The sequence below is a fragment of the Podarcis vaucheri genome, assembly GCF_965113315.1.
Source record: "Podarcis vaucheri genome assembly, chromosome: 12".
Taxonomy (NCBI): Eukaryota; Metazoa; Chordata; class Lepidosauria; order Squamata; family Lacertidae; genus Podarcis; species Podarcis vaucheri.
Window position 1 is genome coordinate 12581098 of NC_138750.1, and position 27150 is coordinate 12608247.

General features: G+C 41.4%; 1 protein-coding gene across 2 annotated transcripts; it reads right to left on the minus strand.

The window, feature by feature from the left end:
• On the minus strand, positions 1–26039 carry PDCD6IP (programmed cell death 6 interacting protein). 2 transcript variants are annotated; one of them, XM_082192768.1, is made up of 18 exons: positions 25719–26039; positions 22015–22069; positions 21169–21238; positions 20465–20592; positions 19214–19367; positions 17532–17632; positions 15010–15141; positions 12617–12839; positions 11853–11976; positions 11054–11231; positions 9885–9996; positions 8733–8902; positions 7185–7433; positions 6817–6951; positions 5199–5293; positions 3952–4078; positions 1965–2143; positions 1–1003 (listed from the first exon to the last, which is right to left on the minus strand). In XM_082192768.1, the coding sequence occupies exons 1-18, from the start codon at positions 25922–25924 to the stop codon at positions 817–819; spliced, it is 2625 nt and encodes an 874-aa protein (XP_082048894.1). In that variant the 5' UTR covers positions 25925–26039; the 3' UTR covers positions 1–816. The 2 variants fall into 2 exon arrangements, with proteins under 2 accessions (XP_082048894.1, XP_082048895.1); XM_082192769.1 differs by having other exon boundaries at positions 15010–15126; positions 25719–26038.
• Between the last annotated feature and the right edge of the window lie 1111 nt (positions 26040–27150).

The following is a 27150-nucleotide window of genomic DNA, read 5'->3' on the forward strand; positions in this document are numbered from 1 at the left end:
TCAAAATAAATGTCAAGTGTTTTACTTCTCAGCCAGTCATGAATAGCAATTTAGCAACATTTTTTTGCAAATCATCACTGATGAACATCTTACAACTTGAAAGCGTCTTCTGAAAGATTCAATAAAAATATGCAGATTTATTTATTTTTCCTGCTCATTCTGGGGTAACATAATATTGATCTATTGAATCATTTGTATATTACAGGAACTTAAATACAACCAATCTCCATCCTTGAGTGTTTAGCAGAAACCTCGGCTTCAAAAACCAACGCCAAAAAGTGCACCCAAACTTCAGAAACATAACACCAGTTATAGGGTAGTAAGAAATATCTACTGTTAAACATTTCTAAACCATCTCTATGCAATATTATGTTATACTTAAGATTTACAATGTCTTGATTGTGAGCTAAACTGATACCCAAAATACAAACCAGCAAAATATAGAAGGAAACCACATTTAGTCTTGTGGACTAAATCTCACCCAGTGCAATTCCTTTTGCTTTTCATCTCAATTACCCCAAATACTATTTATAGGAAATTACTTTTTTTTTAATAAAGAATTTTGGTTTAAGTGTAGTTCACACCGTTTGCTGTAATCTAATTCTGTTCACGTACTACAGATGCAGCCTGCTGATCCTTTAAGAGGTTTAATACAGTCAGAATCCAATCGGGAGAACAGAATGTTTGAGAATCTAACCAGAGAAAAGTTACGGAGCGTTTTCAATACAGCGAGGTACACTAACTGGAACTAAAGATTTAGTATGCTTATTGCAAGTTTCTCTTAGTTATAACAAGCAGTGCTTCTTTGCAGATATGTTATTGCTGTGGATAAGGATATCCAGGCTGTTGTGGAGGGTGTTGTGGGTAAGGATAGCCAGGCTGCTGTGGTCCTGGATACGGTGCTTGTCCAGGATTTTGGTACATAGCCGCAGGATTGTATGGCAGATTGAACTGGCCATACATGTAAGGATTGTAGCCCATTGGCATAGGCATCTGGCAGTATCTGTAAAAACAAAAAGTGGCAAGATGTACAGTTACAATACTACAGAGCACATAAACCTCTCCAGTTGGCCTTCTGAAGGATCTCCCTCTCCATAGCCCATCAAACCTTCTGCTAAAAAAACAGCTTTCCAGAATTTTGGAATCCTTAATAGGGTCTTAATACTCTAGGGGAGGTCCAATTCTGACATCCTCCTGCCACAATAACTTCCACTAGCAAGAGCTCTACTCTTAAGCTTTAACTTGGTGCTATACTATTGCTTGTGAAACATGGACCGCTTGTAAACGCCATCTCCAACTCCCTGAAAGATTCCATCAACAGTGTCTCCGAAATATTGTTACACATCACTTGGGAAGACAGGCAAACTAATGCCAGTGTACAGGAAAAAGCAAAGATCACCAGCCTCAAAGCAATGATTCTTCAACATCAACTTCGTTGGACTGGTCACCTTGTTTGGATGCTTGATTAACGTCTTCCAAAGCAACTACTCTATTCCAAACTTAAAAATGGAAAGCATAATGCTGGTGGTCAACAAAAGAGGTTTAAAGGCTCTCTCAAGGCAAATCTAAAAAAATGGAGTATAAACACCGACAACTGGGAAACACTGGCCTGCGAGTGCTCCAACTGGAGAACAGCCTTTACCAAAGATGTCATGGGCTTTGAAGACGCTCGAACTCAGGACAAAAGGGAGAAAAATGCTAAGAGGAAGGCACACTTGGCAAACCCTCACCGTAACCAGCTCCCACCCAGAAACCTATGTCCCCACTGTGGAAGGACATACGGATCCAGAATTGGCCTCCACAGTCACTTACGGACTCACTGTTAAGACCTTGTTTATGGAAAACAATCTTTACTTGGCTATGAGTGAGTGATCGTCAAAGACGAAGACTATTGCTGAAGAATTAAGAGCAATCTAATCTCTCAAGTGGCGCTTAAGCTCTTTCTTTTTTCTTTGCAAACTTACCCAGGGTATCCTGGATATGTCGGATAAGGCGGCCCCTGAGCCTGTGAAGGTGCTGTGCTAGCCGTAGAGCCAGCCGGAGAAGGTGCTGTCCCAATGGCTGCTTGTACAGGAGTAGTGAGTGCATTTGCCGAAGAAATCACCGGCGGGGGAGGGCGTGCTGGGGGCTGTGGTTTACTGGCCTAAATAAGAAAAGTGGAGTTAGGTGTGAGCTGCATAGACATAAACTACAATGCTATCATCTGTGTGTGGCACTAAGCAGAATAGGCTCTGAAAAACAATAGGAAACATAAGTCAAGAAACAAGGCTTCAAGTCTAAGCTCTGAACAACCCAGGGCCATGCTACCTATTCCCTATATTTTAATCCCAAGGGCCATATAACCTTCTGGGGGCCACCTGCCAGTGCGGATACAAATATTACCTTTACCAGTTAATATAAATGTTACCTTTGTGCTAGTTCCAATAATCCCTTATACACCCACCCGTTCTCTCCATCCTCTAACAGAGGTTAAGGACACATTCCACACCCGGCCAATTAGATTGCGAATAAATATTGCTACAGATATTTCTGAGATCACAGTCTTTCCAATGAGTGGCTCCTGTCCAGGTTGGTTAACTGTCTTACTTTAAATGTTGTGAGGATCCTATGCCCTTTTAAAATGTGGTTTTTGGGGGGTGGGCGATTATTGGGTTGTTGTTTTTATTTTGATTATGTATTTTGTGGTTTTATATTTTGATTTTATTCTGTGAACCGCCCTGAGACCTCTGGGTGTAGGGCGGTGTATAAATTCAATTACTGATAATAACAGTAGTAATTCCAGTCAGCCATAAATACTGGGGACGTGAAGCTGGGTCACTGACAGGTGTGGCCTGGGACAAAGGGGAGCGGTCTAGCAAGAGGTCCAAGGGCCAGACAAAGAGGGTACTATGTAACCACAGCAGGTCGACTAGATCTTTACAGACCTTGCTGATGGTGTCAGAACCTGGGGGCAGCACAAAAGCAGGCCTTCTTCACAGTGGCACCTACATTCTGAAATGCTCCACCACTGAAATGCTTTACGAAAAACTTATTTGCTGGCTTGGGTTTTCCCTGACTAGTAACATTAATCCAACCACCTTATAGTATAGTACTGGGGCACTGTCCCGCGGACTGTCTTGCCAGAGTGCTGCATGCTCTGGTTATCTCCCGCTTGGACTACTGCAACGCGCTCTACGTGGGGCTACCTTTGAAGGTGACCCAGAAACTGCAATTAATCCAGAATGCGGCAGCTAGACTGGTGACTGGGAGTGGCCGCCGGGACCACATAACACCGGTTCTGAGAGATCTGCATTGGCTCCCAGTACGTTTCCGAGCACAATTCAAAGTGTTGGTGCTGACCTTTAAAGCCCTAAATGGCCTCGGTCCAGTATACCTGAAGGAGCATCTCCATCCCCATCGTTCAGCCCGGACGCTGAGGTCCAGCACCGAGGGCCTTCTGGCAGTTCCCTCATTGCGAGAAGTGAGGTTACAGGGAACCAGACAGAGGGCCTTCTCGGTAGTGGCGCCTGCCCTATGGAACGCCCTCCCAGCAGATGTCAAAGCAATAAACAACTATTTTACTTTTAAAAGTCATCTGAAGGCAGCCCTCTTTAGGGAAGTTTTTAATGTTTGAAGCTGTACTGTTTTTAATATTCAGTTGGAAGCCGCCCAGAGCGGCTGGGGAAACCCAGCCAGATGGGCGGGGTATAAATAATAAATTATATTATTATTATTATTATTATTATTATTGAAACTGTATTCATGTATTTTTTATTTTTTTGAAATCGTTTCTATCTTGATAAACAGCTTCAAGATTTGTAATGGTAAGTGGTATCATATATATTTAAATAATCAAACAGAAATGCTGCCCACCTGCAATAGCAACCACCACGGAACAGGTGGTTTCTCATTCAAGAAACAGCAATGAGGGCAAATAACACTAGAATTTTTTTTTACGGCTCCTTTACTTACCATGCTGGTTCTGGGAGCTGGAGTTGGAGTTGATGATGCTGGAGGCTTGTTTCCCCCAGTTTGGTATGCAGGCACAGAAGGAAAAGAAGGCGCACTGGGTTCTCTAGCAATACTTTGCTGCAAATCTCTTAAAAGGAAAATGTTTTTCATAAGATTTGAAACATAATAGATTGCTGCAATATTTCCCCACCTAACATAGAATTAATATTCGATACACACCTACACAGAGTCTTTGCAGAGAAAGCTACCAAGCTATTATAAAACTGGTCAAATTACCTCTGCAATTAGGTTGAGCTTAATCTCACCAAAGCTTAGCAGAATTAAATACGGCCTTCTCGGATCAAATGGCATTTGAAAGAAGCAAAAATGTTGTTTCTATTGCAAAGAAAACCATGCTCCAAACTTCAGACACTATAGCTTGTCAAAAGTGTCCAATTTGCTCATGCAAGGGATGTGTTTGTCCCTGACCCTGAAGAACAGCTGAAATAGGCTGTAAAGGGACCACAGCAGCTCTAGAATGTAAGAAAAACTCTGTATGTACTTCTCTGGATCCACACACGTGAAATTTGCTGCCTAAAGTATGTAGACAAAGAAGTTCAAAAACTGCAGAATGCCAGAGACATGTTTGTAAGAAATAGAGCAGGGATCCCCAAACTGTGGTCTGTGAGCTTCATTCTGGTGAGCCACAGCATGTCTGGATTTGCGGCTGAAGATGGGAACTGACGCACCCATCACAATAAATGTCTGTATTAATTTCATTTTAACAACTCCTGTTCTTTCTTACATTGTATTACGTTTTGAATTCTATGAAATACAATAAAACACAGGGCTTTAAAAACAGAAGTAGCAATCCTATTAAAAACCACATAACATTAAACACGACATAAACTACAAAAGGCAGAAAAAAAATTAAGTGATCTGCCAAGACCATGGGCAATTTTTAAGTTGGGGCACCACCAGAATAGAGGAATATAGCTGGCTCTATGCATAATATATACATATTTAGCCCTTACTAATTGGCCAACGTCTTGACACACATAAGTAAGTTACTGCAGTATGACTTAAGCATTTCCTGTAATTTTCTCAGAGATTACTACCAAGCATTTACAATAAATGGATATTTATCATTTGAAGAGTCACCTCTGATCTCAAGTCCCCCTGACTGGAAGGAACTCTTCCTTCAAAGGTAGTTAAGAAAACCATTAAGATGAAATATCATCTAATATTTGAAGGTGGAGCAAGCTTACTTCAGAAGTTCATCTCTCTCCGTTTTGCGTGCAAACACAATGTCAGTGCATTTGTTTTGGAACTTCAGAAGGATTTCAGTCAATTCATTGTAAAACTAGGAAGGAAGAAAACAGTGACTACTCACCAGCAAGAAGCATTTTAAAAACAAAGCACTGGATATTGACATATGTCATATTTCCAAGAAGTGAGAAAACTGATGACAAGGAAACATTTTAGTCCACTGCTATTTCCAGCATCGCCATTAGGAAAAGCAAACGTGGAACTGCATACCAAGGAATTATATGCAAACCATCTGCAGGTGCTTAAGGGACAGTGTGAAGACCATATATGTCAGCTGACAATTCTCATGACCATGATTTGACATTTCTTCACTTTGTACTACATTACATTCTGGTTCAAAGAGCCCTAAATAAGATGCATGTGTTTCAGATGGAACAAAGGCTCTGGTTTTAAGAGCTTAAAAAATTCGCTGTCCACTCAACGTCAACGACTGGACACATAATGTACCTTGTATACAATGGGAATAAAAAAATTCCTTCCAGTAGCACCTTAAAGACCAACTAAGTTAGTTCTTGGTATGAGCTTTCGTGCATGCACACGAAAGCTCATACCAAGAACTAACTTAGTTGGTCTTTAAGGTGCTACTGGAAGGAATTTTTTTATTTTGACTATGGCAGACCAACACGGCTACCTATCTGTACAATGGGAATGTATACCTTATCTACTGTGCTAAGCCTAAGTATCACTGCAACAAATTATATACTGTTCCTGTTAGCCCAACCTCTTTCCTCTGTTGCCTCCCTTGTGCCATTTGCAATTCTAGAAGTTTTGATTACAATACACCCCCACTAGTTTTGATTACAATACACCCCCACTAGTACCTGGGAGACCAGGCTTCAAATCTCCACTCAGCCATGAACCTTGGGCCTACCCTACCCTACAGGGTGGTTGTTGTTGTGTAGATTAAATGAAAACTATGCAAGCCATCTCTCCACTTCCTCGGTGAGAAAGGTGGGATGAAAGGTGCAATAAATGAATAAATGGTGCAATAAATGAATAAACATTAAATGAATAAATGTTTAAAACAAAAAACAATACACCCCCAACATAAACAGGCTGCCAGGGCCTTCCGTTCTCTTTTTTAGTTTTTCTCTCTTGTTCTCCATCTTCCCATTTCTCTGCTAAAAAGAGGGGCTACAGGTGTTAACTTCAAAGGAGACTCAAGGCTGCAATGAGAGGAGCATATTAAGAACTCTTCTTTAATGGTTCTGTATAACTCAAAGGGATGCCATTTCCCAAACTTCCAATTTTTTGTTTGTATTTCGTTCAGAATTTCTCCCTTTCAGTTTTATTGCTTATTGTCATTATAGGTAATAAATCCTTGCTCCGAAATTTGTGGCATCAAAGTAGCATTAAGTACATGAAACGTCACCCCATTTTCAACTTTTATAATTCAAGACCTGTGTTCTCTCTAGAATATAGCATATACATTTATTCAAGTGGGCTTTTGCAATGCTTTACATTGTACCTGTTGAAACTCACTAATCAATCAGACCAGGGAAAAGAAGAAAATAAAACCTGCGGTATTGTTTTTTGTGGTGATGGACCTTATGATACCTTTGTGCCTTCTCTCAGGTTGGCTACAAGTTCCACAAAATTGTCATTAGCAACAGCTAAATTCTTTAGAACTTCTTCTCTTAAATTGGATTCATTGTTTGATTGCTTCATCTTAGAAAATTCCTGATGTGAATTCTACCATGAGAAAAAAGAAAGCATTTTAAGAGGGTTTCACAAAGTTCATACTATTCCATAAGCATATATCTCTACTAAGATAAATACATTTATCTACTAGAAGAAAATATTTGTGGCTGCAAGTCTGAATTGATACAAGCACACTGACATCAATGACCACCAGCACCCTGTCCCCCAGGTACCAACTGTGCCAAACTGGCCCTTAAAATGTATCACAAAGAAAATAAGACTACCTGAATGTTGTTGAGCAGCTCCTCCTGTTTTTTCAGGGTCACCTGTACTTTGTGGATGAGACTACCATAAATGCGATCCAGCTCAGTGACAGAAATGGCTTCTTCATTTAACGTACCATCCTGTGCAAGGGCTGTTAGGAATTTTGTTGTCATGTCAAAGTTTATTGCCTTCAGATCATTCTCTAATTGCTCTCTCTGCTTTTTCACTTCTTCCAGATTAGCTAGCAAGGATTTTAGGACATTCACCACCTAGAAAGCAAAGTGCAATTAACTGTTGGTGCTTTGAGGCACTTGTCTTATTTTCCACTATGCACCAGAAAGGGAAGAGTCAGAACTAGCAGTTGTTTTTGAAATACTTAGCTTAGCAAGGCTGGGCCTTACAGAGGCCAACTCACGGACAAGTTTGTTGCATCACAGAACACAGACTTGACCAATCTGGGGCAAAATGAAATGGCATATAGAAGATCTGGCCGTGAAGTTTTCTGATTTTTGCTTTTAATTACAAAGTGGATCATGATGATGAGCTGCTTACAAGAACCTATAAATTTATATCAGATAGATTGGGTGGGGACGGCAAACAGGATAGGCCATTCTCCATTCCATGCCATGACACTCAGGTAATCTGGGAAGGCCTTGCAGAAATTTTTTATGTAAAAAGCACAACACAAAAAAAACCCAAATCTCCTGTGTCTCATTAATTTTGCCTTTCAAATGAAGTTCTTCCTAATAGATTATTAAGTTTCTGTGCTGCGTTGGGAGACTTTAAAATTAACATCATCCTCTCATGTACAAAATTTGCTAAGTCTTAAAGGTAACAGTCCCTGCTTGCAGGCTTACAAAGTCAAAAAGCAAAAACACAGAGCACATGGAAGAAATGGTGGGGAGGGAAGAGGAAAACAAGAAATGCAAGCACCAGTTGGTCTCTCATCAAAGATGATAAAGTGGGCTCTATTGTCACATCTCTCCCACTGCTTTAACCAGGTAGAATTATTCTACAAGTAATTCTTACGACGGTTGTGTTGCATTATCTTTAGCAGTGTTTTTCCAATGGTTCTCCTCATTTTAATGTCTAAAGATGCAACACAGTATGATTGAGGCCAAGCAAACGCATCTTTTCCAATGCTCATTCAGGATCAGAAACAATGTCCAGATACTAAGTACTTGAGCAATTGGCCCTGACTAGTCTGTGATAAGCTTCCGGTCATTACAGCAGCATTGTCAGATGAACCCATGAAAGTAGCACTTTAACAGTGCTCCTGTAATATCTAAGGGAGATTTTTACAACCCTTCACCCTATGTTTTAAGTCAGGCTTCCTCAACCTCGGCCCTCCAGCTGTTTTTGGCCTACAACTCCCATGATCCCTAGCTAGCAGGACCAGTGGTCAGGGATGCTGAGAATTGTAGTCTCAAAACATCTGAAGGGCCGAGGTTGAAGAAGCCTGTTTTAAGCAGTCTCTCAAACAACTGTTAAGGCAGAACATTATCAATCAAGAACTGAGTCGTTAAGAATTGTTAAGAAACTTTATATGCAATTTCTAAATCTCTTACCTCGCTTCCCTGCATAGTTTTTGCTGGATTTGCTGACGGAATTGCTGCATTCAGTTCTGGTTCTGGTTTACATAATAGTGAAATTGTATCACGATGCGACTGGTAACGTTCCTTAACCTGTTTGTCAGCTTGCACAGCTTTATCCAAGATATTGCTGTAATTGGCTCCCTCTACAAAAAATAAAAAATAAATACAAAGATTCATTCGATGCTCAAGCATGCCTCTTTTACCAATACACAAAATACTGTACAATTACTAGTTTAAAAACTTAGTCTGTATTACAAATAATTTAGTAAATTGGTGTTTGTGTGAATTTAAACAATTCCACTGATTGAAACCGACTTATAAAGATAATTTTTAGTCCACCCTTCATCACATGATCCCAGGGCTGGCTCCAAAACAGTAAAACACTAAAGTAAAAATAATTCAGCACACAACTTATAAAAATAGGTATGATTCTCAAACTCACCCCCATGAACCACTCGAATCTGCAGATTGTCTGGGTTTACCCTTAATGCTTTTTCTGTTGTAACAACTGCAATGTATTATGCTAGATGCTGTATGATTTTTAACTATTTTTATTGCTATTTTTTATCATACTTTATCATATTACGATCTTAATTCCACAGATTTCAAGTTGCAATACAAGAAAATTCAAGAAATAAAAGCAGCAAAAAATAAATTAAAATCAGTCTCAATAATTAAAGCACACATGCTGCAGAAATGTGAGACAATGAGTAAAACTTAAAAATAGTTGAAGGGGTCCGTAAGGTTCTTCAGCATAATGAATTCTGAAGTATAGAATTAAGTTGCTCTCCTATCTCCATTCTGCACCTTTCCCCAAAGAGTAAGCAAATATGATGCATTTCATCCTATTATTTGAAAATCTTACTATTCTGAATTATACTGAAATGATACGTAGTACAACTACTTTTTGCCACTGGTGTGCTAAACCTAGGTAACCAGACCAGAGAGGAACTTAGAAGAGGCCACCTGTTGTGCAGAGTCCAATAAATGGTGCTCTTACTCTGCTTCCTCTGACGTCTCTCCTTATCACTCCAATCCCTTTTGGGATAAATCTCAACACAGAATTCAGCTTCATGCCAATATATTTCAGCAACTCAGTACCAGGTTATGAAGAACAAATATTACCTGCTCTTAAAGGCTTATAAAGGTCATTTGATGGTGTTCTTTGCCAACGTTCCTTGAACTTGTTCTTTAGTTCATTATCTGTTGTTTCTTCTTCATCCAATATCCTTAGAGACTAAAATTATTTAAAAATATTTTAATTACCGTAAATAACTTCAAACCATAAAGAAAGGCTGGATCGATGCAAAGTGTGATGAATGTAGACTTCACCTGTACCTGTAACTTTCCCCAATTATTTGAATGGCATCCAATTTCAACTTAGTCTGGATTTAAGCAAGTGGGCAAAATTCAACAGTGTTCGTGAAAGGTTTTGAAAGCTGGAGCATTTGTTGAGCAAACAGTAGTGCACAGGCATAACCGTTACCAAGAACTATGATAGCAGCAGTTGTGTTAGTCACTGCGCACTATCATTCACAAGCAGACAACATCCACTGGATCTGGCTGTCGGTCTGTGCTAAAATGAGGTTCCTACTTAGTAGAACAGTTGTTGTGCAAGCAGACTGCCAGAACTGGGTACCATCCAATGCCTTTAGAATGAAACAAATCCAGTGTTGCTTTGAATACCTATCCCCTATGAACATCCAATGCATATATTTACACACACACATAATATGCATATAAAGTTAAGTCCAGTCGCAGACGACTCTGGGGTTGAGGCGCTCATCTTGCTTTATTGGCCGAGGGAGCCGACGTTTGTCCGCAGACAGCTTCCTGGTCATGTGGCCAGCATGACTAAACTGCTTCTGGCGAACCAGAGCAGTGCACAGAAATTCCATTTACCTTCTCGCCAGAGCGGTACCTTATTTATCTACTTGCACTTTGATGTGCTTTCGAACTGCTAGGTTGACAGCAGCAGGGACCGAACAATGGGAGCTCACTCTGTCATGGGGATTCGAACAACTGACCTTCTGATCTGCAAGCCCTAGGCTCTGTGGTTTAGACCACAGCGCCACCCGCATCCCTTTATTGGGAAACAAAATATGAATATACATACACTGAAATCTTGGAATCCAATCAAATGGAATCTATTTTTAAAACATATGGTGATTTATTTTCTTGTAAATAAACAAAGTGTGAGAATTTATCAGCTCAGGTTTTGCTACTACCACAATATGGTAAAATGTAAGTTAAAGTGCTAACAGTGTAGACTATTGGTATTACTGTAGGCTTACCTCATCCAGAATCTCTCTATTTCTCTGTAACAGTTCCGGAAGATCTTTCATCAACTGATCAATAGTTTGGACACCTCCCTGTTCAATCACAGACTTAGACTTCTGCAAAATGGACTGAGGAACACTATCCCCAGAAACATCTTCTATGGCAGCAGGAAGATTGAGGGAAGCCAGCACTCTGGGAAGGACAATTTGACACTTCAATTGACATCAACCAGCTTTGAAAGACACTTGACTGAGTTTGTTGGGAGTTAACATTCCTGTTTAACAATGTATAAGAATATACTGTCTTCTCTTGTACCATTCTGTTTGCTGTAGCAAAAAGTAAAATTACAGGCAGCCCCCAATTGACAGAGGTTACATTCCAAAGCACCACTCGCGTAGGTGAAATTGCATATCATGGAAACCCATTGAAAAAGCCTGCAAATGCCCACCTCGCCCTTTTAGGGATGTTTCAGTGAAGTCTTTATTACATTTCCGGGTCACTTCCAGGTTGAACATGCATAAATGGGCGGGAGAGCTGCCTGTACCAAGTATCGTTGAAGTAAAAGTCAAATTGTCCAGTGTGCTTTCTGCCACACACAAAATACTTGATGGTGTCACTGCTAATCAAGACTTCTTTTATGAGTGTCATTGTACTCTTCTAATGCCAAACACAATTTCGGCAACATATAAAATTAAATGACATGAAAACGTATCTTTAATAATACTGAACTTCTGTTTTATTCAACAGTATCTCTTTGGCATGCCAAACGAATGCAATGTTTTACCAAGTCAGACCTCAGAATCATCAACTCACCCATTTGCCAGATTGGTGGCTTCCCTCATCTGGGCTATTGATCTGTTAACTAAGTCTGCCTTTCTTTGGTTGTAGAGAGTGAGAGCTTGTTGCACTGCCAGGGGAACCATCTTCTCAAACAAATCTATAAAATGAGCAGTATTACTACGATGACCAAAAAACCCCAATGCCTATAGCTCTACCTCCCCAGGGTACTTATCTGGAAAGATCAAGCCACCAGCACATGCTCTCCATTGCCTTCTGGAAAGGGAAGTCTTTCAACCAAAATTTTAACACAGGCAAAGTCTCAACAAGAACACCGCAAAACATTTTTCTTCTAACAGGCTTTTGCAAACGGACTTTTAATGAAAGGGCTGTTGCCGTAATGTTTTAATTTAAATTATCTGCATGGATTTAGTAGATTTAATATATGTATATAGTTTTACTTCTAACAATGCTTAATTGTTTTAATTATTTTTTTTCTGTTTTTAGCAGTTTGCATTTTTATGTGTAAGTTACCTTGAGTCCCATCAGGGGAAAAGGTGGGGTGCAGGTGAATAAATAAGCAACTGCTCAGTGATAGGCAAACCAAACTCTTTCAGAAGCAGTTTGTCCATCTTCAAAATGGAAAGATTACCAATACATCTCACAATAGCAATAAAATACACCCCCTTGAACATTTAGTGAAAAGGTGGTAAGTCCAAAAACGTAAGTCCAAAAATTAGAAAGGTACTGTTGGCTGTAATGTATGTTAAATGGTAGACTGCAATAAAAAGCTTGCTTACCAGTAAATTTCTGACTCAAGGGGACAACAACTGGAGTGGCTTTCACAAGACTGGCTTTTCCAATAGGCTCTAAATCTTTTAGATCAGGTATCCTGTCATGATAGATGAAGTCATTGTCCTTCTTAGCAGCTGTAAGTGCACGGCTGATTTTATCAGACAAGTCTTTTACATTTATATATTCATCATAGCGAGATGCCACTGTTTTTACTAGATCGGCAGCATGCTAAATTAAAAATAAAGTTAAAGTTAAAGTTAACACTTGGTTTCTACATACAACTGCAATATCTAATACAGAAACAATCATGACTATAAAGGTAATATACATATCTGAAAGAGTTTGCCAGGTGTTTGCCAGGAATTTACAGAACCAAATCTTTAGTTTCTACTCCAGTGCTTTCTAACATAATGTTCAGATATCCTCTTTTACAGTGCAATACTGTACATGCCTACTCAGTAAGCCCTGTTGTATTTCATGGGACTTACTCTCATGTAAGTGAATATGGGATTGAAACTTTCAATGCCAGTAGAGTTAAATATCTAAACTGATTCCCAAAAGATACACTTCTGTTTCAAGCTAGGTCAAAGTCCCTAACAAACACCCAGCAATAAAAAATAAACCCAATAAAAATGAATAAACCGTACTATGTCCAGAACACGTTACTCTTATAGTGCTCAGGTGCCTTTTTAGTGGCAATATATTTGCTGCAAAAAAACCCCCAGCAGAATCCACCTTTTCCTAGAACAGGAGGAAGAGGAAATATGAAAAGACAAAAAGCTTGGTACTATAAACAGAAATGTGTCTGTATATACACACACACACTTATTCACATTACGCATATAACGCCAATCCGGCCTTCTGGCTGCCAATTAGTTTCTGGGCCCAATTCAAAGTGCTGGTGTTGACCTATAAAGCCTTACAAAGCTCAGAACCTCAATACCTCTCCCTGTACGAACCGACCCAGACTGCTCTTGTCATCCAAGGCCCTTCCCTATGTCCCCCTTCCCTGAGAGGTTCAGAGGGTGACAATGCAAGAACAGACCTTTTCTGTAGTGGCTCCCATTTGTAGAATGCTCCCCCCAGAGGCTCACCTCTTGCGGTTATTGCATGGCTTTAGGCACCAGGCAAAACCATTCCTTTTTTTACAAAGGCCTTTGGCCATTAAATAATCTATGGCATGTTAAAGGTGTGGTGCAGGGGAGATAGTTATGATGATTATTTTACTATTATGCTTTGTGCTATTGTTTTCATTACTACGCTCCATAAAATGAGTTCTTAACATTGTACACCACCCTGGGATCTTTTCATCAAGGGCAGTATCTAAATTGAATAAATAAAATAACAACAATAACTCTTATTGTTATTATCCTTGTTTCAATGTCACTGTGGTAGCCATTAGGAGTAATGAAAGCCACTTCCATCTTAAAATCTGTATTTTTGCTGTGGAAGGGAGATGTTTTTGCTTTGTCATCCTTAAAGTCTTTGGCTCTTATCTGAGACAGTTTTTACTATGTTAAAGAAGCAGCATATTTCATTCTTGCCATCAGACTGCAGTTCAATAGAAAGTGCTAACAGGAGGGGAAAGGATTCTCGTGGTGTGTGCTTGAATGGCACCATTAACACAGTCGTGGGTTGTCATGGGCAGAGCAGCATTGCTTGCCTGGCTTCCCAACACCACAAGTTGCTGCTGGTTACTGAGAGTGGGAGGTTTGAGGCAGCTGGCCCTTGGTAACTTGCAGGAGCATATTAACATTGGAAAGCCAGGCAAGCAATGCTGCTCTGCCTACCACTACTGATTCGACCCCTGGAAAGCATGGCAAGGGGAAATGATTTCCAGGACAGTTGCTCAAGTGGTACATTTAATATGTGTAGCTGCAGCTCAATGAATCTCACAACTTTTTTTTACAATCCCTTGGATTGCTTCTGCAGAACACAGTTTGAAAAACTCTGTTTCATCCTATAGAATTATCATCCAGTTAATTTTTTACTGTCAAAATGGAAGACAGTGGTACCTCGGGTTAAGTACTTAATTCGTTCCGGAGGTCCGTTCTTAACTTGAAACTGTTCTTAACCTGAAGCACCACTTTGGCTAATGGCGCCTCCTGCTGCCGCCGCGCCACTAGAGCACGATTTCGGTTCTCATCCTGAAGCAAAGTTCTTAACCTGAGGTACTATTTCTGGGTTAGCGGAGTCTGTAACTGAAGTGTATGTAACCCGAGGTACCACTGTACATTAGTTAACAATGTTGCAGGCTTGGACTTCAGCCTCCTAATTGAGGTTGAAATCAGATGCGAGATGATTTTTAAAAGTCTTCAGGAGCCCCCCCCCCAATACTTAAATCGTTCTAGAGCCAGAACCAATTACAGCATTCTAAAAAGGAAATGACGTTGCTCACTTGCAATCTTGCGATTTCTTCGCCAAATTTCTTCTGCTGCTTTGCCAGGATAGACTGGTGGTATTCTGCATTGGCCTGCATGATGCAGTGTTTTGCTGCCAGAACAGGAAACACCTCCTGGAAATAAAAATACTGACCAGGGGAAAGTCCAACCACATAAACCATCACAGACAACATGGGATGCAGGAGGAAAGAGGAAGAAGAACAGGACATTAGAGTCACCCAATTAATGTTTTAGAAAGGTTAAGACATGAGAAGCCATGGACACCCACCCATGTAACATTACATGGATGAGGTTTGGTGGAAGTATGAGCACAGCTCTGTATAAAAATAAATATAAATTGGGCACATTTTAAATTTGCTTAGGAGTTCAGCTAGCTGAACCCAAGCTTAGTAATCTTATTTAACAAAGATTAACAACTCAAATAAGAATGAGGAAGTACAGCTGGGATGCCAACCAGCTATTCCATATAGTTCCAACTATATGAAGAGAAGCCAGTATAAGATCGCACAAAGGAGCAATGTAGAGCCATTTTTTGCCAGTTACAAGGTTCAGAGTTATGTGGGTCAGTCCACATATGCATCTATGTACAGCTTTATTTCTCTGCATGGCAACTGCTTTTTCTTATTTGGAGCTTTTTAGCTTAGAGAAAAGGCAAAATGAGATGTGAAAGAGGTGTATAAAATTATACAAGGTGTGGCAAGAGTGAATAGAGAAATAGTTTTATCCCTCGCTCATAACACTAGAACTTGAAGTAATGTTGAAATAATGTTGGAAAATTCGGGACAGACAAAAGAAAGAATTTCTTCACATACTGCATGGAGAACTCCAGAATTTGCTCCCACAAGAGGTTATGACAGCCACCAACTTGGGTGGCTTCAAAAACAGGATTAGACAAATTCATGGAGGATAAAACTATTGATGGCTACTAGCCACAATGTCTATGTTCTACCTCCATGGTCTGAGGTCTCTGAATGCAGTTACTAGGAATCACAATCTGCCTGGCCACTGGGAGAACCGGATGCTGGACTAAATGGGCCATTGGCAGGCTTAAGTTCTTACTGAATATTAAATACATAACTGCACAGAAAGAGGTAGAGATCCACTGAGCATAATTCTTCAAGGAGGAACTACTGTGACTGTGTTGTTCTTGAGAATCCCTGTGATCTGCCAATTCACATGGGAAGAATTCATCTTGAAGTTGCTGGATATGACGATGCGGAAGAGACAGTATGTGTAAACTTGACTAACATAGCAAAATGGATCCAATTGTTGAAGCAGCTTCTGATTACTTCCCTGTCAATGATTATCTAAGAGGTTATACCATCCTCTATTTGCAGCCTCACTGAAAGTGCTTGTGCAACAGGAATTGAAACTTTAAAACCTTCTTCCAAAGAAAGTTTTATGTCTGGTCTACAAAAAGCTTTATGTCTGGTCTACACACACAACAAAATGTGGTAGTAGAATGGTGTAACGTGTTAAAAACCTGTTGCTTTCCTATGAAACATACACAGTCTTTAAAAATGACCTCCACCTGCAACCAGGTTTCAGGTTTGACACAGAATAAGCTATTATGTGTTGCACATGTAAACAAGGTGTAAGTTGGCATAAAATGAATGAGTCATAATTACTGAACTGCATACCAGTGCACATACTCCAAGGTCCATCCTGTTATCACCTCCTCCTGCCTTTCCTAGCTCACTCTCAGTAGCTGTGCTGAGCATGAAGCAAAGGGGCAAATCTAGTGGAAAAGCAACACCCAGCCCTTTTACTAAATTAATTTAAAAAGTGTTGACACATGAACTCAAGCAGCAACCATATCAAGGAAAAGGAGGGCTGTTGAACCTGAAAACATAGCCCCTCTGAAAATTTAAGTATTAATAGCCAAGCCAGCAGCAATGTCTCCTAACAAAAGCACCATATTACTAACTTACACAGGCCCTTACACCAACTCTAGAGTTGAGACTGCATCCAAATAACTGAGACACAAGTACAGCTAACGTACATCTTGAAAAGGAGGAAGTTTGAAATAACCTTTTTGCTTTTATTACCTGTTTCTGAAAGCCATGAAATCAAGCAACAGCACACGCATACTGCCACCAAGCCTATCTCAAGATCAGTTTTTTGGTTGTGAAAGAGAATGGTACAGTAAAGACCGAAGCACAAGTTCCATTACGAAGTATGTTAGTTTGAATTAATTTTTTAGTAAAGAATTGAAACCACATTCCCAGGCAGAGGGGGAGAGTCAGAGAAACATCCCAAATAAAAATTTTGTAAAACAATTTTTTACAGGTTTGTTATTTTTTAAAATCAAGCAGTATATAAATTTAAATAAATAAACCAGATTGTCTAACTGAAGGGCATAATGTTGAAGCAACAAGTTGGAATGAATCAATGTGCTTTCCTAAATCTATAACAATTAGCAAGTATTCATTGGCTTCATGTGGGGTTCTTCAAAATTTAGTTACGATTTCTAAATTTTCCTTTCTTCATAAGCTGCCTTCACTAGGAAGTTACTAACCTTGGGTAATGTATCCTTGTACTGACACTGTTTGAAAGCGTCGCCGTAATAGTCAGCAGCTTGATTTGCAAGTTTAGCAATGATGGCATCTTTCATTTTATCTAAAACAAAATATAGATGCCATTAAAACATATGACAGTTTGCAAAGCAGTAGCAAGGCAGGGACGCGGGTGGCGCTGTGGGCTAAAGCCTCAACGCCTAGGGCTTGCCGATCGAAAGGTCGGCGGTTCGAATCCCCGCGGCGGGGTGCGCTCCCGCTGTTCGGTCCCAGCGCCTGCCCACCTAGCAGTTCGAAAGCACCCCCGGGTGCAAGTAGATAAATAGGTACCGCTTACCAGCGGGAAGGTAAACGGCGTTCCGTGTGCGGCTCTGGCTCGCCAGAGCAGCGATGTCACGCTGGCCACGTGACCCGGAAGTGTCCCCGGACAGCGCTGGCCCCCGGCCAATAAATGTGAGATGGGCGCACAAACCCCACAGTCTGTCAAGACTGGCCCGTTCGGGCAGGGGTACCTTTACCTTTACCTTTAGCAAGGCAGTACTTTTTGCATGTACAACTTACAAGAGTAAGACCATATTAAAATCCAGTGGAAATGTGTGATCTGTGTTAAAAGTTCTGAATATTTTATGTACACTAAAGCAGCCACATTGTTTAGCTTTAGGAACTTACTGCCTTTTAAAGAATTCCATTCAAATCTCTTTGAATTAATAGAATATAATATTTCTAAGAAATGTCTAAATCAAGTAATAGATTTCCAAAAGGAAGATCAGTTATCAGACATTATATTCCACATCTACAACGTAAACTTGGTAGAAGAGCCTTACCAGGGTTTGCAAGCTCTAATCATGTCTTGTTTTGAACCACAATTTTTAAATCCGAGTATTAGGCTGTTGTATGAAAGTTATATTATAGCATCTTCAAATCTGCTTTGCAATGGTTGATGCACTTCTAAAAGGCATATGATGATCCATGCTTCCCCCCACAACTACTGCTCCCCACATTTTCTACTCAAACTTATAAATCGAATGTCAATACTCTGGCAATCTACTAGCCCACAATAATCTTATTAAGCTTTCAGAAATAATAAAAAACAGACCAGCTCCAGAGCAAACAGTTGCTGTGCTTGTTTGTAACCAGCAGCATATTACTAATAGATTTTATTGCTCATACTATTTTGCTTGCTGCATTGTAATATTTTTTTTTTAAGATGGGATATAAATGCATATATAAATAGAGCAAAATATGAAATAAATTTATCAAGTGGCCCAATCAATTTTCTACATTACTAAAGGTAAATTAATAAAAGACAGCGGTTCACTAGCTGCTCCTTAGCTGTGGTGGCAGATAAGGTTGCAGAATGTGCATGTTAGAGGACACAGTGGATTATACAGGCAACCCCTATTTACATGTGTTCAATTTACACGTAGCCCCAGAAATCCGGAATTGGGGAGAAGAAACCTGAAGAGCCTCAATAAAGCGCCACTTGCAGGCTTGCAATGAGACCCTCCCCAGAGCCCGAAGGGGACATCCTCTCCAAACTTTGGGGAAGGTCTTCTCCAGTTGGGAATGCTCAGCTAATCACACTGAAAAGCTTTTCATTGAAATTAGGAGCAATGCTAATTGTTGTAGTTCCTAGCAAAACAAAAAACTGAAATGTAAAAATTACAAGTAGACCATTACATACCTCTGGTAGCTTTTAGAAAAAAGACTTCTTGCGCCTGAGCCAGCATGATCAGGCTTAGTGTTCCAACTGTATCTGGGGAGATGTCCACTGTAGGTTCTCGACTTAATGACGAGAGGACAGTATCTTTAATGTGCTGGAAGGCACCACTAGCAAACTTGAGAGAAAATGATATTCTATTAAAGACACGTTTGATATCATGATGAACAAACATATTGCATATTTAGGCTTCTGCTGGTTTTGTATTTAGTAGAACTCAGATTTTTGAGCTAGACCGAGTGATGCTAACACCAACAATTCTGGGGTTGCAGCAAGACAAAGAGGCAATGCTGCTTAAACATTGAGAGCTCAAAAGTCACATTTTTTTCCTAAGTCCGTAAAATATACCTCCTTTGTATTAGAAAACTATATTGCGGCCTGTTTTAAATTGCTATGAAAGGGAAATCTAGAAAAGTATAATTATTTAAATCATTGTGATGTCTGTGTCGATATCCAAGAATGTTGTCTGTTGTTTCTTTTCAGGACATCTGGAAAAAACTGACAGTACTCCCATCTGTGCAAACAGTGAGGGTGTCAACTGATGTCTTTCCAAATTCCTTCAATGATCTCAGAGTTAACGCCTATGTACTTCCCTCAGCAGCTCAGACCTTTTGAAGTATGTAGACTAGCCTTCCCCATCCTGGTGCCTTCTAGATGTTTTGGACTACAACTCCCATCATTCCTGACCACTCATCATGCTGGCTGGGGCTGACAGGAGTTATAATAACAAAAAAAAAAAACAAAACCTGAAGGGTACCAGACAGATGGTGTAGAATTGACATGATACAGTTAGTTGTTTCATATGCTTCCTCAGTTTTCAAAAACAGAATGGGGTGAAGTAGGCTTTGCTACCCAGCAGCCTCCCATATTCCAAAGAAAAGTGAACACATGCAGTTCCAACTATGCTTTTCCTAGGATTCGCTCCCTTTAAGTCAGACTACTGGTTCCCTATCTGAACCAGAATAAATTTGAAATGTAGCATGATGCCCTAGGGCAGCCAATTTATATATGGCAAAGCTACAACTTAAATCTAGGTTTGCTGTGTTTCAAAGTGAATAAACCCATTGTATGTTTCTCACCACCTTGTCCAACAATGAAAGGTCATTGTCCCACAACCAAGGTGTAGCTTTTTGAACATGGAATCAATCATACATGGCCAAATTTCAAGACAACTAATAGCAATTTCAAACATATGTTCGAGAGAAAAAGAAATACCTGATAATGTTTAGCAGCAGCTTTCAATCCTTCATCACTGTCAAGATTCTGTTCTGCTGCTATCTGGCTAGCCAATGCTCCACAATTGAACAGCACACAAGTCTTCTCATAGCCCAAACTTGCCAAAGCTAAAAGAAAATGTGCATGGAAAGTATACATTTTGCAAGTATAAATATTCTAATTACTTTAAAAATGCCTCAATGCACTTTTTATTAAAACAAACAAACACCTAACTCAACCTTGATATAGAGAACATATGCCTGCATTCTGTGTATAGAATTACATTTTCAGGAAGCCCCTGCTTGCACTCAGCTAGCTGGTACAGTGGTACCTCGCAAGACGAATGCCTCGCAAGACAAAAAACTCGCTAGACGAAAGGTTTTTCCATTTTCGATTTGCCTCGCAAGACGAATTTCCCTATGGGCTTGCTTCGCAAGACGAAAACGTTTCGCGACTTTGTTTCCTATGGGAAACCGCGCATCGCAAAACGAAAAATTCGCTAGACGTCAAAACTTGCGGAACGAATTAATTTCGTCTTGCGAGGCACCACTGTAAATATAAATATATGGCTTCTTTCAAATATTGATCTTTTAAAATGATGACTGAAAACATGGAACTGAAAGGCTGTACAAATTTCACTTATTTTTCTGTATCTCAATACTATACAATTTAACTCAGATTTCATTTTCATAGGAGAAGCTTACCAAGTTTGACAGATCCTCCAAAGAGCGACCCTTTGTCAAAAGCATCTTTCCAGGTAAAGGTTACACAGATCTGTAAGTATGAGAACAGAAAGTTAATTTCCAGTTTTAAGAAAGATATGGATCAGTCTTCCCCATCCTCTTGCCCTACATATGTTACTGGACTCCAAGGCTCCTGAACCCCATCCAACAAAGCCAAAGGTCAGGGATGATGAGAACTGTTGTCCAACAACACATGGAGGGTACCAGGGTTTTTTGGGGGGGAGGGGGTAATTGATGCAGGCGTTCCAAGAAAATCTAAGCAGAAATATACACGCCAAATGCAGACAAAAGTTTTAAAGCTCAAAGTAAGAATTACATTATTAAGCAAAATGCAAAACAAATTGTCAGGAAAACAGCAATGGTCTGATGAAATTGGGGGCTCTGAACACATTCACAGCAATCTTTCTCAATCTCTTCTATCAAGCAAAAGCACATCTGGACTTGCAGCCTCCACTCCAAATTAATAACTATAAGCATGTTGAACACAGTAAAGTTATTTGAACTGTCGTTAATTTTAATGGGAGTCATTTAATTGTACACATGCGTAAAGTTATTTGAACTGTCGTTAATTTTAATGGGAGTCATTTAATTGTACACATGCAAATCACTTGTGAAGCCAGTTTGCTTCAAAGCATCGGTCCCTCTTTCCACGTATACAACAGCTATAAAATGGTTGCTACTGCTCTTCAAGGATAAGACTTCAGTCTCATACACATGAACAGAAACTGCCATCCACTCAGTTTCATGCCGCTCTTGGGGCATTTCAATGCCTATCAAAACAATGTTTAACGAGACATAATGCATTACCTGATTCTCAGAAAATGGAAATTTTGGCTCTATGGAACACAGCTGATCATAGTATCTGAAATAAATAAGTAAATATGCATAAGAATAAGAGTGATGTTTGCTTTATAAAAAGTCATAAAGTGACTATCAACATACCAAGAAAACAACAATGCAGGAATTTCAACTAGATCATACATGATCTAAGTTAGATGTGAGCACTTCAGAGATAACTATTTTGCATTCTGCAGACGTTTACAGACTGCAATTTTAGCAACGTTATAGCAATATACTGATCCTTATTTAGGTAAAAATGCTTTTAATATAACCACTAAAAACACTTCCAAATCAGTCACTAAATTACTTCAGTGAATGAGCAACAGGTTGTTGGCTCTTCTTTTTATGAATCTTTATTTTACAACAGCATTAGTTTCAAACCAAGCATTTGAAATAAAGCAGTACTATTTTTTTAAAAATCATGTGCTCACTTTTTTGTTTATTTTAAAACAGGAAAACCTTTGCTTTGTTTTTTACCTAGGCGGTTTCTTTTCCCAATTAATAACAGGAAAAGAGCATTTTCCAGAGTTACTTCTGGAAAACAAGTTTGTATGTGCCTAGCCAGTTATTCACACCTTGAAAACTTTCAGGCTGGGCCACTGAAATGCATTTTATGTGCAGTTGTCTTTCAGGACTGCTTGGAAACTGCAGCTAGTCCAGAACAGTGTGGCAACATCACTAACAGGGATCATCCGAACAGATCACAGCTTGCCTGTATTGAAACAACTCCACCAGCTCCTAATTAAAGTCAAAATGCTAAACATGATATCTGAAGCCCAAAACAGCTTAGGACCCAGATATTTGTTGTAATGGCTAACTGTATCAACCCACCCACTGAGGCTTATCTCTGGGTGACACCACCACCTACAGTACTGTGGGTGGATTTTTTGTTTCCTGTGGTGGCACTTCCCCTAGAGACCTCATTGCTATCATTTAGGCATCAGGTGACAGAGACATAGCCAGGCAACCCCTGTCTAGCAACAGCTGGTGCTGGTGAACCAGCTGGAGGTGGAGAAAGACAATCCATATCATGAAGACTACTTGGGCCTCAAGTGACAGAGTGCACAGAAAGAGAGTCAGAGAGTCCAATCTACATACCTGGCCCTTTAGAGGGAGTGCACCCCATTAAGAATAGAGTATCTTCCCATTTCCCGTATTTGAGTAATACCACACCATAGAACTTCTGACTTGTCAGGATTCATTTTCAGCTTATTGGCTTCAATTAAAGCCATTACTACATCCATGCACTAAAAAAAGGCACAGCGCATTCACCAAATGCTGATTATGCAAGAAACACAGCTGAATGTTGCTCAATTATTGGTGGCACTTTGCTGCAAATCTCCAGGTGCCTACTCCTGATGCTTCATACACAAATCAGAAGAGCATAGGACAAAATGGCCATAGGGCAAGTAAGCAAACACACCTCCTCACTGCCACTCTTTGTATTTGGCCCCGTATGCTGAAGCCAAACCACGGAAACATTGAGTCTCCAGCTCCCTCATGGCTGACAGTACTCCTTCTGTCTCTCCCCCAAGGCAGGTCAATCAAGAGTGACTAAAGCAGTTTTGGTGCTAAAACCTGGCATTAGGCCAGTTTGAAATGTAGTGAAATAACAAGCTTCCTACAAGCACCCTTGAAGTTGCAGCCACTTTCCTCAAGAAGCGGGGGATGTTTGCAACGAAGTTCATCTTCTGAATCCAAGCATGTTCAATGTAGCTGGTAGCACCAATTCCTGCAGCAAGGCATTAGCTACTTCCTGGACCCATCCAGTCAATACCAGTTTCCTGTTCTCATAATAGGGGTTCCCATCAGCCCAAATCTTCCCAGGTCTGACTATGGCAATAGGGTAACCGCTATCGCATATAGTCAACTATGAACCTGATGCTCACCGGGGGGGGGGGGGGGGAGAATCACGTCCTGTTTCATATGTTGGGTTGCTGATGAACATCATAACACAGATGATATCTAAAGATTGTCTACCCAGGGTGATCTCAGGGTAAATGTTGAAATCACCAAAAACCAAAATTCTGGGATTATTCAACACCATACCAGAAACTACTAGGTAGCTAAAGTCTAAGGGAGGAATTCAACATGGCACTAAGGAGATCACAAGCATTTCTGCTTACCTAGTGGAACAATTCACCTTCTACTCCCTCCAGGTGCTGTTCTGGGGGTTCTCCCGACCCCCCTCATGCCTATTTAGGGATGGCCAGGGGGGAGGAATGGGGAGAATATTGCTAAACTTTATGTAAGTCAATCCACCCCAATTTTTAATGGCATTATCATTTATAAACTCTTTCATTCTGATAATATTCTTTCAAAATTATCTTATGGGAATTGGGACAGCTGGAGTTCTTGGCCCATTTATAAAAAATCATAAAGCAGAAAAACAGGTTCTCCTACCTAGAGAATGAAGTGACTATCCAAAAAGTTTAAAAGGACTTCTCTTCGGTTGCCGCCCGGTTTGCAAAATGGAGCATAATTAATCTGCACTATTTCACTCATACTGCGCAGCATTCATGTTCAGAATGCCAAGCAGCAGGAGACAGGAAAATATGGCTTTACTGTAGCGTTTACAAAACAGGTCATTGCTAACAGCAGTCCAGAGTTTCATATGCCAGGCTGTGTTACCCTATGTCCAAGTCTGGGCAGTAGGGACACACCTAAATCTGCTGCTTTGTGCGGGGCCTTCCAGATCAATTTCTCCCGCAGTATAAACTTCTGTACGGCACCCGGAAGTTCCTTTGCTTTACCACCGACAGCATTCCTCTCACCTTCAATGCTTCCCCATCTTCTCCCAACACATTTCCCACCTGTAATCGCTTTGTTCCCTGCCGAAAAGTTAACAGATCCCTATGTAATCCAGCCCAACAGAAAGGGCACCGGAGTCCATGAGAAAAGAAATATTCTTGCCCCCGCCCCGCCCGTTATGGAAAGCCTTGGGCTCCATTTTCTGAACACATTTGCTGGAGGATAAGCTCCTAATGGATACAGCGATTCATTTCCAAGGAAACCTGCATCAGATCGCCCTGTTGGGACGTTTGCCCTCGGTCCGAAACGACGCACTTTGGGAAGAAGGCGGCTCTGAGAAGCGGCAAGGCAAGAATAGAGCATGGAGGCGGGTTGGGGGATGTTATCGATGACAAGCACAGACACGAAGCGGCGCTTATTTCGGAGCAGCCACTCCGGAATAAAAACTACTTTAAAGGAGCAAGATCTCCGGAGTTGTACGATGATGATGATGATAAACCGAAGGCGAAGAGAAGGAAGGAGAAGGCGCCTCCCTCTCTGGGTTGTGTAAGAGGGCGGAAGGTAAAGTACGAGGAAGAGTATCGGTTTAATTTCGTTTAAAAGCACATTCCCAGACGGCGGGTGGGGAGGAGCGCAAGCCCTGCGCCGAGAGGTTATCTTGTTAACTTTGAACCGGCGGCAGCAACTTTTTTTTTTTGGTACCGTGTCTGAGAAAAAAGAAGCGCTCGGGACGTTTGCGAGTCCGCGGCTTCCCCGACTGGAGCAGAGGCCCAACGGCTCGCCGGTTGAGGGCGCGGCCGGAGCGCAGCGTCACTCTCGCCGTCACCTCACCTGTTCTCTCCCCCCCTCCTCCTCCGCCAACGGACGCCAACGGACGCCGCCAACGCGCGCGCGCCTGCTCCCCTCCCCCGCTCGCTCACCTCAGGAGGGTCTCGAGCGAGCTCTCGTGTTTGTCGAGCGCGCGCCCGAGCGCGCTCTTGCGCAGCTTGTGGAGCTCCTCGGCGGCGCGGACGTGCTCGGCCTGAGACTCCCCGCCGGGGTACGTCTGCTGGATGAACTTGCACAGCGGCTTGGCCAAGTCCACCTCCGAGGCCTTCTTCAGCTGCACGGTAACGAACGACGCCATCTTCGCCGCCCCCGCCGGTCGGCTCCTCACTTCCTCGGCCCTAACTCAGCGGCTTCAGCGCCGAGCCCGCACTCCCAACTCACTTCCGGCCTCCGCGCAAAAGTTCCGAGTCTCTATGGTCTCCTCACGCCCGGCTGCGTCATCGTCACGCGGATAGGCCCCGCCCACGACCGCCCCCCCAGAAAACGAGTCACCCCCTCCGCTCTTAGCCCCGCCCAGGAGCCTTTTATACTTTTATATTTCCCGGCTCCGCCCCATTTTCCCCAGCGCCTGCTTTCCGCGCGCATGCGCCTTTGGCGCTTCTGTCGTTCATACTCCGAGTGGGGCGGATTGCTTCGTTTTGCGGAAGGACGAGCTCGAACGTCAAATAATCGCGAAAGGGACCCATGTCGTGTGTCCGTTGGTTGTTGCTACAAGGGTCGGTTTTCCTCAGAAATGCCCGCTTTTTGAGGAACCTCATGGCTGCCTCGTCTGCCTGGTGTCTGTTCTTCTGCTTCATCCTTTTTCTGTCTGGTCTTTGACCTCCCTTCAAAATAAGAAAACCCTTTTTTTTGTTATTTATTTCTATAATCAGAGGGCGGCTTAGGGTATAAAACCACCAAAAAATAACATCAACAAAATGGCCCCGCCCCGGTCATATGAGCCAGTGTGGTGTAGTGGTTAAGAGCGGTAGTCTCGTAATCTGGGGAACCGGGTTCGATTCCCCGCTCCTCCACATGCAGCTGCTGGGTGACCTTGGGCCAGTCACACTTCTCTGAAGTCTCTCAGCCCCACTCACCCCACAGAGTGTTTGTTGTGGGGGAGGAAGGGAAAGGAGATTGTTAGCCGCTTTGAGACTCCTGAAGGGGAGTGAAAGGCGGGATATCAAATCCAAACTCTTCTTCTTCTTCATATATAATGCTTTCTGACTATAGAGGAATCTTTTCCCCTGGTGTCTAAAGAAATGGAGGTAAAAATTGGAGTTTGGCTTTTGCTGCCCAACTCTCCCATGGGACTCTGAGAAGACTGGATGGAGGCAGGATCCAGTGGAAAGCAAGGCAGATCTTTATTTTTCTGTTGCAACAGAGTTCCTCTCTTCCAAGGAGGGAGAGACCCTGAACAAAGGGGTGCAGGAACCTTTAAAGCCTTTTAAAGGTTAGCCAAAGACCATTAGCCAAAGACCACCCAAAAATCATACATCCACCATAGGAGGCTATCTGCAGCAGAAATCCCATCTGCCAGGAGAC